Consider the following 14,926-nt stretch of genomic DNA (forward strand, 5'->3'; position numbering starts at 1 on the left):
TGTTTACACTTAAGACAATAATTCAAATTATGTTAAATATAAGATGTACATAATAATAAAATTAATGAAATATCTACTTCTGTCAATTTTATGACTTATGGCTTAAATTTAAATCCATTTTTATGAAAAATATCAGCCTCGGCAAATCTATAATTATTATATTGCTAGTAGATTTTAAGCATTGGATATTGTTTTAAATAGTTCGTTGACGCGTTGGCTGTGTAAAACAGTAGATTTTGTCTTGTCGGTCTAGATGGCACGCGGAATGGATGTCTTTCAAGTAGATTAGGGGAATCAATTTTATTTTTAATTGATTTGTAACAAAATAACTGGTATTTTTGTGCAAATATCTAAAATAAATTCAACTCTTTTGTCCAGTCTTTTGTCTACAAAGGTTTGGACAAACTCAAATATTGTAATAAAATAAATTCATTACAATAAAAATCTGTTGTCAACCCCTGATTCTCTTAAGCTCTCAATGAGGATCTCAGATTGTTTAAGGTTATAGGAGGAGCTATACGTGTTCTGTGCTCTCATTGGCCAGAGCAGGAAATATGTTCGAAAAGTGTAGGATGGTGTTTTCCGATTGGTAATTACTGAAGTGAGTACAGCTATTTTAATTTAAAAAAAAACAGTCGAATTCCTTAAAGAAATATTCAGAATATTTCAAATATAATTTGACGAGATTTCAAATCATTGTCATCATAGAAAAATATTAGCTAAGCACATTATATAGGTATGTTATACCTGTTATTCTTTCTTTTTTCTCTGCTGCATTGACATGTTTTTATAATTTTAAACTATTTTTAATTACTTATATTGTATATGTATATAAAATCAATATATTGCTGCTCTTACTACATATGTGTCATTAATTTTGAAGATGTTTTTTAATTGACTTAAATTTATTGTCTTATTTAAAAATTCTTTAAAGATTCTTCTCATCGTTTTTTTGAATCCCTTAATATATGTAGGTGTATATTTATGTTTTTCCTTTTTAAAAAATGTTATTATTATTTTATTTTAATTTTACATCTGAGCATGTTTTTCCTTCTTTATTTTAATTCTTAACTTATAATTACTTTTACAAATTTTCTTCATTTTTTTTACTTTAATTTTAGTTTTTAAACTACTTCAATGTATGTTTTTTTCCTTCTCTTTTTTGTACATTAATTAATAACCTTACATATAATTATTTTATAATATGGAAACTTCACTGGTCCATTAAAGTTAAGTCTTAGTGTGTAAAATATACAACTATGTAACTGTACTGTATGTTTCCTAAATAAAAGAAAAAAAATATCTTGAAATCGGTATACGAACGTTGAAAAGTAGGAAAGAGTTTATTTAGTAATATTTGCTAAAATTAGTAATAAGCTTTGTAATTATTACATTTTAAAGCAGGTATAACTTTAAACACGTGCGAAATTTGAGTCATTGACAATATTTCACGTCAAATGCGTCTTACTTGGTACATGTGGCTGATCTACATAAAGTATTAGGTGTCCACAGCTCAGGAAGTTGTTCTCAGCTCCTAAAAGCTACCACGACCCTTGCCCCACTGAATGAAGGTAGACGTTAGGGTTATAAAGTGTCACTCATATTTTATTTCTGGGTCCGCCTTTGGATTACTCCATTTTTTTTGTACAATCGTAAAAGTTAAATGCTTCAATATGTTTGCAATTATTGGATTATAAATATTTTTGTTTCTATCTTAAATAAACAGATTTCTAGTAATTTTTACAGGTATTAAAATTTTCAAGATGACATTCTTGATAAAACGTAATATAAACCCATATACGAGTACCTAATAAATAAAAAAAAAAGTGAAAATGCTATTTTTTTAATTTTTAAGTTTTATTTCAATCCTCTTACAGCTCCTTAGAAAATCATAATTATCACACCGTAATCCTAAGCTGGTGGTGCTTGGAGCACTGCTTTGGAAAAGTACATGCAGTGCATCTCGATCATGTGTTACATGAACAGTAAGGTAAGGTGTCCTGTCAGTCCTGTCAATCCAGGGACAGTGTTATATAACCAGATTATAAACAAATATTTCACGTTGATCTTCCCGGAAATCGTATTTAAGATCTCAAGCACGGCAGGCAAACGCGCCAACCACGACTTTAATTACACACAATTTCAAAATGAAACCTTTCTCATAAAACGAAATTCTTGTTGAGTTGAAAATGTTATACGAGTTATGGAAGTCTAGGCATTTACAGAGCTTATGACCTGTCATTGGCTGGTTTAAGTGGACAATTTACAAACTGTGTAACATTAACCATTCTGCATATGTTTGAACATCCATATTTCCTCAACTCTTCCATCTGTCGACTTTTGTGAAGTAAAAGAGCCGAAACCTTTATCATGTGGGAGAGATTCATCCAGCTGAACCAATTCACCTACTAGGCAACGCCTGAAAACAATTTTCCAATTTTATACTTCTTTTTTTACCAGGTAGTTAAGTTAGTAGGTAAATTGGTTCAGCTTGATGAATCTCACCCACACGATAAAGGTTTCAGCTCTTTTACTTCACAAAAGTCGTCAAATGGAAGAGTTGAGGAAATGTTGATGTTAAAACATAGGCAGAATAGTGAATGTTACACAGTGTGTAAAGTGGCCACTTAAACCAGCCAATGACAGGTCATAAGCCCTGTAAATGCCTAGACTTCCATATTGCCCTATCAAAAATGTTTTCCCTCTCTGTTGCAACAAACTTAAAAAGGTTTAAATATACATTAGAATATATTAACCACTTAATCGCTACTTTTTTTCGTGTTAATGACTACAAGAATATTTCCCATCCTTCATGGATGTGATAATTTTTTTAATGGTTTATTTCTGATGAAAATGCAGTGGGTACCTACACAACGCACTGGTGTCACAAACATGACGTGTGTTATAAGGAGGGTTTAGAATCACACTCAGTCTCCACTCTAGCGGTTAGGGAAGATGTTCTTGTAATAATAACGTATTAAATTACTTTCCTAATTTTATGCAATGTCGAAGGTTTAGAAAAAAAATCCCTGCGGTGTCAATTTTCATTATGTTTGGTAGTACTTTTATTACAACTTCCCTAGATAAACATTCAAATAGTCCAAGGCGTATCGTAATCTATAATAGTTCCTACTAATAAATGGACCATTTCTGTTTAAATTCGTTGAGAATCAAAGTTATAAAACATCATTGAAAAAGTAATATGGAAGCGTATAGAAATTCACAAGGTTTGTGATTTTATGGTAATGATCGCTTTACTATTGAGTTTATTTGATCAATTGAGTTTTACAATTCTGCCTTGTATAAATATCAAAATTTCTTAAATTATTCCACCCGTTGATTTAACATAAAACGAATAATTTTCTGTGTCCGGGCAGATGACGAATATATTTTTGAATATGAAATAGAATCAGAATCCCGGAAGAGTGTTTTTGAATCGATGGCAACTCTCAGGTAAAAATCCTGAAAAAGGGTGAAAAGTCTGCTGCGTGGTGCAGGGGGTCGATATTCAATATTTGTTTTTCGAACCGGTACAAACTCACGGATCAAAGGTCCGAGATACCACAACTTGACACAATTTTTTTAATAGTGAGTTATTTAGAATTCGTTGAAAATGCCCTACAAAATTGAAATATCTGGGTAAATCAAATTTACAAAACTAACTGCAATCTAACATGTTCAGTACTAGATACAACAGATAAAATTAAATATCTTGGTGACATGGACACATATTTACTGGTTTAAGGAATATTTTAATAATCAATCATTTTAAAAACGCTCAATTTATTCAATTACTAAATTACAAAATAAATTATTTTGTACAAATCTACAAAGAAGAAATAATAAACGAATTTGGATGAATAAGTTAGTCGGATACCAAAATAATATTTTTAAAATCCTAAATTCTACACGTCACATAAGTCATGGTAAAAATAGTTTTATTTTCAAAGGAATAAAAAAATACGATTTTCTCTCCAATGAACTAAAAACTCAGTAAATAAATTCAAAGAAATTTTAAAGAATTTTTCTGAACCAGGATTCTATGTTAATTAGTATTACTGTATTATTATTTTCTGTTTTTCTTTTTATTTCGCATATATATATAATTTTTATTATTTATATTCGAAATTATTTAACTTCAAATTATAAAATAACTATAACAGTGTAATCCAAGTAAACCCCAAGCACAAGAGCTAGTCTCTTTTTTGGAAACTTACAGTTATAACATTAACTTAATATATAAAAGTAGATTGTCATAGATAAAAAAAAACATGTATCATTTATGTAACTATATTGAATTAAAAAAAAAGAAAATGCAAACATATCTTTTAATTATAAAATAGTGGTTTTGAACTGAAATGGTTTATTGTGTCTTGGACCGGCACCTGAAGTGTTATATTGATCACCTTACCTTCCCGTGTTAGATTATCGACACACGCTGCATTTATTTTATTTTGATTTATTTAGGAAAAACAAAAGTTTTTATGCAAAAATATAAAATATAAAAAAATAGTACATTCATCCGGTTAAAGTTTTCCACAAATATAATGAGAGAATATGTTACACAGTAAAGAGAAAAAGTTATACATTATTTATTAATATTATCTTTATGCATCGTCGGGTGCGGATAGGTGTTTGATGATGATCGATTTCGTTGATTGTAAATCTAAAGAAATAAATAAAAATAAAATCCCCTGTAAACCGCTTTTCAAAGAAATCCAATAAACGCAAACCAATTATGAAATGACAAATATATTTTATAAAAATAATCTCCCGCCTTAACACTTCCAACGCCAGTATCCGGTTACAGACATATTACTCCCATTTATTTTGTTTTTCATGCTAAGTTGACGCCTCGCCGATCTTCGCTAATCGTTTTTTGACAAATGACGCGAAGTGGTTGTGAAGGTAAACGTCAACGGGAATAACGCATTTAAGTGTATTGCCAAGGAAAACATATCAATAGTTTCCGGGTTCGATTCCCGGCGCAGTCAACATGAAGTAATCATTATTATTTATTTAAATAACTCACATAAACGCCCGGAGGGCTTTTACAAGTATGGTGAATAGAGAAAAATATATAAAGCAAGAAACAAAATATAGCATTTGGTACATTTGAATACATATACGTATTACACTTACTTATTTGAAAAAATGTATAAACCACTTTAGAGTTATACGTCAATGGGTTTTGAGGTAACTTATTTATCAGCAGCGGTGCTATTCTTAACCGCTCTCGCGGCCGTAGAGAACACTTTTATCTCGCGTATTTTGTATGCAAATACACGAGGTAAAAGTGTTATCTACAAGCGCGGGAGCGGTTCAGAATAGCACCGCAGGATGAAAAAATCGAGAGGAAATAACTCCACCTCATCGTGTAGTGGTTGACGTGTTCGATTCCATAGCAGTATGGACGTGAAACATTGATTTATAAAGATTTTTTTAAACATTTAGTTGTTCCGGAACTGGCACCTGAAGCGTGAGACTGATACATTTATGTAACAGATCAACCAACCACGCTGCATTTGGTTTACCAATACAGTGCCCTATGAACCACTGTATTTTACATCCGCCTTGACAGGAATCTAATCTAGGACCTCAGGCATGGTAGGTGAACGCAACAACCACTACCCTACAAGGCGGACATATTTTTACTCGATTTTCCTTTTCCAGGATTTTTACGTATGTATGAAGCTATTGCGTAGAATTCACTCGTCAAGGGTTCAGGTTTTTTTTCATACCCAGTACTGCGTACTCTTCATTAATCTAAAAAAAATGTGCCACTTTACACACTGACCTCTGTTGTAAAAAACAATCTTACTTACTCCCTTAAGAGTGAAATCGAAACTTGCCTACAAACATTTGGACATACTCAAAATATTGTTAAAAAAAAGCAAGATAAACATAAAAAAGCATCATTGTTATCTTAGAGTAATAACACGCGACTGGCTAGAGTCGCCCATACGGAGAAAAAATATTCTATGATTATTATATCTATGAACCGGGTTGTGGTCCTGTGGCTAGTGTCTCGGACTCACGGACCAAAGGTCCGTGGTTCGAATCCTACTCTACCCCAACTTGATTCCCATTTTCTAATAGTGAGTTATTTACAACTCGTTGAAAATGGCCCTCAAAATTAAATATTTGGGTTAATCATAAGAACGCAAATATTTCTTTAAAAAAAAAAAAACTACCAAGTTGGCTACAGATTACAGAAATACAACGGGCCGTCGGTACTCGTGTCGAGAATTGCAAGCGCAAACCGAAACCGTCCGTTACACGTTTGTTGTTAAACTAAAATTATCATCATCATTCCCTTTCCGCACCTATTGGTGCATAGGGCGCTGAATTGGTACACCAATCGCAGCGTATATTGATCAGTTTTACGCTTCAGGTACGAGTCCAGAAACTATGAAATATTCGGGTGTGAAAACACCCTTTTGAATAAATATTTCATATCAACCATGTCGGGAATCGAACCCGACACTTCTCGCATGGTAGGGAAACGCGCTGACCAATACAACACGAGGCCGACAAATTAAAATAGATATGTATATCGAAAGACTAAACTAAAAACGAAACCAAAATTCGAAACGCTTTTGTTTTATGCAGTAGAGCTAAAGGGCTTCTCTAGTTAATTATTACTCTGAGAGTTCTATGTTTTTTAAATGGCGTCTTCATGATTATAACACCCAATTACCAAGAGCATAAATTTTTTGAAGTGTATCTTAGGTGAGGTCCTCGAACTCATCGATGCAATTAGTCAATTAAGAAAGTGTCTAGATTTGGGATTTCTACAAAAGCTGTCGGGCTTTTGGCACTGTGCGGGTAAGGTATGGTAGGGAGCGCGGGGGGGGGGCCGTGACCCAAACCGTCTCCGCTTTGAACTGAGGAGACAACATCCACCTGGAGACAAACTCATCCAAGCAGAGACGTACTGAAAAGTGAATTAAGGAGGAATTTTAGGCCATCTGGGCCCCGATTACAATGGGAAGTTATCGGAGTTATCAAAGTTCAGTGCAATTGGAAATTGTACGTAAAAAAATTCTTACGCGCGGTAAAAATAAGAGCATTAAATTGTACGAAAAAATAATAATAACCAAATACTTCGAACGACGTCACTAGTTCTTCCAAATCAACCAATGATAGAGTGGTGTGATAGATTTCCGATTAAAGGAACGCTAATTATACTGATGAAATACACTTCTTAAAATAAAAACATTAAACGTCTTTCACTAATTATATAAGAAACACCAATAAAATACCCAATAAAAAAATAAAACGTTTTAAATTTAAAAAATAGTTCGACACCTCCGATTTTGAGTTTTCAGAAGAAGTCTAAATTTAAATACTGTCATTTTTATTAAAATTTGTAGGCACATTCACTTTTATATTTTTTTATAGAAGCTTACAAAAACATATAATTTTTCGTGGTTTTTGTAAAAATGCACATACGATACTATACTTTGGAAAAGACGTAAAGCAAAATATCGTGTGCCATACACTATATTTTACATGGGGGTTAATTTAAAAAAACATTTATGTGTAACACACAATTATTATTTGATACTCACAAACGATGTTTATAATCGTAAAAAGCACTTACGATGCTGAGCGTTTTTATTATGTATATCATAACAAATTATGATGAAATATTAGTACTTAAATCAAACAAATATAATACCATTACAACAAGCATTTGGTTGTCTTTCATACAAATATAGGTTTTGGTCATTATATGATGAATCTGTCGTTGGAGTTTTTATTGTACGTTGTGGAGATTTAGTTTCTATGGCCAAATCATATTTTTGTTCAATTATTTTATTTTTCGCATAAGAGGGAATATTTTTGGAAAAAATATACAAAAAATGCCATTAAAAATATTTTTAAAAACAATGTATGCGGCGGACGTCCGTCTAGTCAGAAGAACACAATTGTAACCGATAGTTTACGAGATACGACAATATGCGTACCAAAAAAACGTAATTAATTGAAAATATTTTTTTTCTTCGTTGGAACTAAAGATATAGTATTTTAATGTAAAAACACAGTTTTTAATAAATATTTCACGTCAAACATATAGGGAATCGAACCCAAAACCTCTTGTAGGATAGGTAAACGAGCTGACCAATACACCACGAGGCGGAACCAACAACCAATAAACATTTAAAAAAAACTCTTTGTATAAATATTTATATATTAGCGGGCGTATTGTTTACAGTAAAATTCTTCCAACCCACCAATAAAACAAAAGGTGGTTTTTATATAATTTTAGTTTCAAAATGTATGCGAGGGTAAATATAGATACAAAAAAAACTAGCGATATATGTAAATAAGTTAGTCAAAATCGATGCTATTCTTCAATGGGAATCAATAATCAAATAACCTTTCAATATAGTCCATTATAAAATGTTTCATTGTAATGATCACCTAACAAATTACCTTGCAAATACCTTTCTAATTCCAGCTCCGTTTTTCTTCTCTTCCTTTTATTCTTTCTTTAGCTTTTTCAAAAACATCAAAATTTTTTCTTGTATTTTTTTACAATCATTGCACGTTGGTGTTAGCTTCTAAAAGCTTTTTTTAGTAATAATAAATTTTCACGTTTTTATAATTGACCCAACTATTTAAATTTTGGATCAATTCATTTTTAGTCAGTTAACTAACTGGTAACAGAAGTATTAAAATCGGAAAATTGTTTTCAGGCGCTGCCTAGTAGGTGAATTGGTTCAGCTGAATGCATCTCACCCACACGATAAAGGTTTCAGCTCTTTTACTTCGCAAAAGTCAACAGATGGAAGAGTTGAGGAAATGTGAATGTTTGAACATAGGCCGAATTATAAATGTTACACAGTGTGTAAAGTGGCCACATAAACCGGCCGATGACAGGTCATAAGCCCTGTAAATACCTATACTTCCATATTCCCTTCTCAAAAATGTTTTTACTCTCTGTTGCAACAAATTTAGGGTAAAAAACCGTGTTAAAAATGGTTAACAAGTTGTAATAGAGCGGGATTCGAACATCGGACCTCGTGATCAGTGATCCGCGACACTACCTACGGGACTTTAATCTTTCGTATTATAAGTAATATCTTTCAAGCATATTAAACTAGTTTAAAAATTAAAAGTTTGGTCCTGTTTATTCATTTACCTAATCTATTCGGGTGCTCTCTGATGGTTGTTCCGCTGAAACACTTATCCTATTTATATAAAGTTTTTTTTATTAAATAAGATCAGTATTTACATTTTTCAAACATTGTTTTATGTCCTATGTTATTTTATAAAATTGATTATCAAAATGTGGAAATTTATTGCAATTTATTATATAAATAAAAGACTAAAACATAAATGCATAAATTTTGATTAATAAGTGACTGGTTTAATCGCTTGCGTGACATCTTCGAGACTTATTCTTAATCTCATTCTTCTATAAGAAGGTCTCTAGAAAGGTGGGGGTCAGTGCTATACAAGCTCCTGACGTCACTGCGACCTGTAAAGATCTATTGTGACGGATCCCCGTGAATAGTTTTCGCCCTCCAAGTTCACGTCTAAAAAGCTGGCTGGCTACTGTGTGAAAGGCAAGAGTTCTCATTTTGTTAAATCTCCCCTTCCAAACCCAAATCCGTCAAGTATCGGGCTATTAGGTAGAGGGCGAGCTCCTTAACATCCTCAGGTTTAATCAGTGGTCCCCCGAGGATGCGGCTTTTTTTATTATGTAAAGCATCACATTCACAGTTAATATGTATAGGTGTTTCTTCATCTGCACCAATACACAAATGTAAATTTATTTTAAAACTTCAAGAACAAAGAATACGTGCATTGGCGGACTTCTTCCAGCCAACCAAAAAAACAGACTGGTCAAAAGAAGAGTTGGTCAAAATTTTGTTCTAAAAAACGAAAATATGTATCAAAAGATACATACATGAAAAAACCCCAATTTATTACACTTAACGCCGGTTTTTTAATAGGGAGATAAGGCTTGCACATATTAACTTAAATAAAAGTACATTATGTTATACATATAAAGAATGAGGAATGTTGAAATCATGAAATGAGTTTGGAAGGAGAGAGAAAGAGGAACCAAGGAAAGAAAAGGGTTAAACATATATTTTTATTTTAAAAAACAATAAAATTTTATTTTATTGATTTCGAATACAAACAGATGTACAGGTTAAATTAGTATTAAAAAAAAAAAAAACTATATAAAATGTATACATAGTAGGGCCTGTCATCCAATTATATATATTCACTAAATAATACTGTAATAAAGCGACGACGGCTTAAAGTTTAAAGTATATAAATAATAAATATACTATATATTAAAATAAGACAAATATGGACAAAACAAGGAGATAGTGGAAAGGAAAAGAAGGAAATTGATAAGGAGTGGTAAAGGATGATTGAAGGAAAGTAAGAGTGGAAAATTGCATTTGATTTAATGATTGAATGAATTATGAATGAAGAGCATGAATCGAGCCTATTAATTCTCTTCTGTACATATTGTATGGAGTGTTAAATATATCAAGACTATTAAAATTGTTGTTAAATGTTTCACATATACGAGGGATCCTAGAACGTTTCCGATGATTAGTTTTAATTTTACAAATATAGAAAATATCAGAGAGTCTAGTTGGCCTGGAGAGGACACGGTAAGCAAGTAGATTAATGAGTTCCGGGGAATCGAATTTATTATTTACAATTTTGTAAAGCAGGATCTGATCAAACTCTTCTGTGTGCTAATGAATCAAGGTTATAAAATTTAAAATTCAGTAAGTTCAGGATTCTAAGGATATGTAGTAATGTTTCAGGCGTTTCTTATAGGTGGCTAGAGAAAGTGCATTTTCTATATGAAGAGGTAGTTCATTCCAAAGCCTAGCACCTTGAACCGAAAGGGACGTGCTACGTCGAGGATTGGAAAGTGTTGTGAAGAGCCAAGCGAAAGACCATGATCAGAAAGGTAAATGAAATTCTCAGCAAGATATTTTGGAGCGCAAGGGTTGAGAATAATATTATAAAGAAGTGAGAGAGATTGAAAGTTTATGCGCTGATAAAAACGAAGCCACTAGAGTTCGGAGCAAAAGGGAGGTACGTGGTCATACTTTTTGAGATTGAAAATAACTCGGATGCTTTGGTTCTGCAAACGCTCTAGACGATCTATGAGTTCCGCACTGGCATCAAGATAGCAAATATGTACATATTAGCATAGCACGGAGAAGACAATAGAGTAGATCGAGACGGATTTTTCAATGTTTAATGAATTAAAAGCAATAACAAAAAGCAAATAATGTTTTGCAATACGATGATATTTGTGTAGAGTATTTAAAAAAAAAAATTTTTTAAAGATTTTTTTTTAAAATATCAAAATCAACATGAACATGATCACAATTCCAGAGAAAATGTAAAAATCAGACTCCCGTTTAGAAAAAAAGGGGAAATCACAAAATTTCATTTTATATAATTACTATAATTTTACTATGTTTTTACTACATTTTTACTATGTTTTTATTACATTTTTTACCATGTTTTTACTCCATTTTTTACTTTGTTTTTCACTTTGTCCTGTATCTTTTTAACTATTTCTATATATTGATTACTGTTTTTTATATTTTTTGACTGTCTTAGAACGGGGTAAATAACCCTAGTTAGGTCAAAGCAACTTTGTATAAATTATAATTTTGTGTATGTAATATAATGATAATAATAAATAAATAAAGGGCAGTAAAAAGATACCATGATGTGGGAAAAAACAACTCATAAATGAACATTTTTATTATTAGAGCAAACATAAAAATATATTTATTTGGGCCCTACTTTAAGATTCAAAATAAAAATAAAAACAAATGTGTGTTTCGTTGTTATATACATATTTTTTTGCATAGTGTTAGACGAAGAGGTAAGTAGTAAAATAGGATACTTTTAAATAAATATATTTATATAAAATTGTGGGGCTTCAATTATTAACTTTTTGACTATCCCATTTTTGAAAAATAGTAATGTTACACATATAAAATAAAAATTACAAAAATATGTATGCATGCTTTTACTACTCAAATAACCTATTGTACTCGTAAAAATAAATAAATGTAAATTGCTCCAATAAATATGTAAATAGTAACAATTAAAGAAATAATAATAATAATAAATAAAATATTTAAAAGCCAATGACTGGTCATTGTAAGTACCTATACGTCCATAATCCCTTCTCAAAACTTTACCCGTTTCTGAATAGGCATTTTGTATATTTTTAGTAGGTAACTAATATACTTCACTGGTTGAATCTTCGAATAAATTTGCTAACGATTGTCAACTATGCAACCTCTACATTTTATCGAATGATAATATAATTAATAACCAAAGAGCCCGAGATTTAACACATAACTTGTCACTAATTGATCGATCAATTGACCCCAGACAAGAAAATTGGAGTTTACAAAAGCCCCGAGGGATAATGGCTAACAAGTCTAACCATTTCGAACAAATTTTGAAAATATGTGAAGGTATAAAAGTTGTAGCTTTTTAGCAAAACAGCACAGTTCAGTGTTCAGCGCAGATACAGCAGCAGAACATCTTTGAAAATGCAGTTTGTAAGTATTTTTTAATCTTATTGTTTTTTATTGCATTTTATTTTGTAAAATCACATTATTGTGGATGATTTAATTTAAAAGGTTATTTTAAAACCACACCAAAACAAAATACACAGAAAAAAAATAAATAATAATAAACAGGGCACTGCGGTGTGCGTGAGGCGTGAGCATAAGTTTTTGTTAATAATATATATATTTTTAAATAAAAAGAAAATGGTTAATTCTTATTAAAATCATTTTATATTCTATTTACAGGCTTCATTTTTAAATTGACAATATTTAGAATATGTCAAAGGTAAATGTTTTTTAGACAAGGGAGAATTTCGCTCCCTTCCCAGATAGCAATGAAAACTTGACTCAGACTTGCATCAAGTTTGAAGTATCAAAAGTGAAAGTTTTTTCCAAGTTTGAGATGACAACTGTGTAAAATTGTGACAGGTTTAAATCAAACTTTTTAGTTTCCATCCATCAAACCAGCATGAAATTTGTTTCTACAAAGATGCTACAATACTGCCACATCAAATCTGCAACTTATTTGCTAAGTTTGTCATGAAAATATTGTCACAAGAGATTAAAAATAATTACAATAACCTGCAACCATTACTCAACATATTTATTTTTATGCAAATTACTGCCCGCACAGATTATGTCTGTCAATTCTTTTCAAGACATTTGTCAATATCAGACGAATCCGAATCCTCTAATAAATAAACCATTTTTATATGAACAATGTTTTAAGTATGTCCAAATGTTAAAAGATAGGCTGGATTTTCTCCCTGGGGAGTTATTTAGATCTAAACTTATTGCAACAGAGAGAAACAACATTTTTCAGAAAGGAGTATGGAAGTCTAGGCATTTAAGTGGCCATTTTAATATACAAACATAGACAGAATGGTGAATGTTACACAGTATGTAAAGTGGCCACGTAAACCAGCTTATGATAGGTCAGAAGCCCTATAAATGCCTAGACTTCAATTTACTTTTCTACGTCCTCCCTGTTACAATAAAATGTATTTTTTAGGTTATATCAGTATTGTAACATATAGGTACCACTTTTTTAATTTACCCTTAACTTTACATCTAACTGCATTGAAATTGAAACGATTGGAAGATATAACGATTATATAACGGTGTAAACGATTAAAAGGTATTATACCAACTTGTATAATGTATATTGAATGTAGAGCGTAGGGTTTTAGGTTGAATTGCAAGATAAAAAATGCGCAATATTAATGAGCATTTTTTCTTTGTATAAAAAGTAGGTCTCATAGCGACTGTTTATTAAAATCTCGGAAACTAAACCTTAAAAGTGATCATCTAACTTATAATTTACCATTTAAAAATATTCTAATGTATGCAACAAAAGGCACTACATTCTCGGGAGACCTTGATTGAACCTAAGAACGTGTAAGCGCTTGATTTATGGTCTGGACTTGTAGGGAAAAATAATATAGCTAAATATGTAAAGGCGCATTCGCCTGAGAAGCGAGAAGTAGAAAATTAAATAACCGAGCCAAAGTTAGACCTTAAAGCTAAATAATTTTTAAAAATCGACCACGGGAACACCAAATGATAGTCCTGCACTAACTTGCCGAAATTGCATCAGCCAATTTCAAATCACTAATGATATTATGTCTTTGATAGATCATTGTCGTCTGCCTGATGGTTGTGGGAGCCCTGGCCGCTCCCGATGCGGTGGTTCGCCACGTCATCCCTGTGCTGGAGAGGACTGAAAACCATAAGGGGAACGGAGAGTTCTCCCTGCTGTACCGCAGCGGGGACGGAACTGTCCTGTCCGAGTCCGGATTCTTGAAGCCCACCCTAGACAACAAGGACAGCGTGCTCGTCAAGAAAGGCTCGTTCTCTTTCATCGCTGATGACGGCAAGGTCTACGTCACCAGCTACGTGGCTGATGAGAAAGGCTTCAGAGCAGTAGGAGATCATTTACCCAAATCCGTCGTCGCCTAGATGCCAACCTGTCTAACTTCCCGAAAATAGCAACAAACTGGTTTATAGAGCTATTGATACAATAATAAATAATTGCCCAATTATTTTATTTTTGTTTTGTATTTCATTCAAGAACCTACCCGTGAAAATTGACCGTAAATCTATATCTAACATATTTATTGATTTTGTTTTCAGAAGACATTATACTGTAATGTTAATTTAAACGTAATAAACATTTTTTGTTTCCGGATATACTTTATACTAGAAACGAACGTACTTATTTTTTTTTTTTTAACGGTTAAAATAACCTTTTATGAAATTGTATTACAAAAAATATAAGCGCAGCAGAGAACAATATAAAATGATAATACAAAAAATAAAATATAATATATTAA

The 14,926-nt window shown here is 31.8% G+C and overlaps 1 protein-coding gene across 2 annotated transcripts; it reads left to right on the forward strand.

Annotated features, from left to right (window-relative positions):
- Positions 1-504: 504 nt before the first annotated feature.
- Positions 505-14,624, forward strand: LOC148280937 (larval cuticle protein 65Ag1-like). 2 transcript variants are annotated; one of them, XM_088227555.1, is made up of 3 exons: positions 505-601; positions 1,878-1,990; positions 14,229-14,624. In XM_088227555.1, exons 2-3 carry the CDS (start codon positions 1,952-1,954, stop codon positions 14,550-14,552), a joined length of 363 nt encoding a protein of 120 aa, XP_088083681.1. In that variant the 5' UTR covers positions 505-601; positions 1,878-1,951; the 3' UTR covers positions 14,553-14,624. The 2 variants fall into 2 exon arrangements, with proteins under 2 accessions (XP_088083681.1, XP_088083682.1); XM_088227556.1 differs by lacking the exons at positions 505-601; positions 1,878-1,990 and adding an exon at positions 12,542-12,584.
- Positions 14,625-14,926: the final 302 nt, after the last annotated feature.

The sequence above is a fragment of the Micrasema longulum genome, unplaced genomic scaffold (assembly GCF_059751315.1).
Source record: "Micrasema longulum isolate JH-2025_06_02 unplaced genomic scaffold, ASM5975131v1 h1tg000511l, whole genome shotgun sequence".
NCBI lineage: Eukaryota > Metazoa > Arthropoda > Insecta > Trichoptera > Brachycentridae > Micrasema > Micrasema longulum.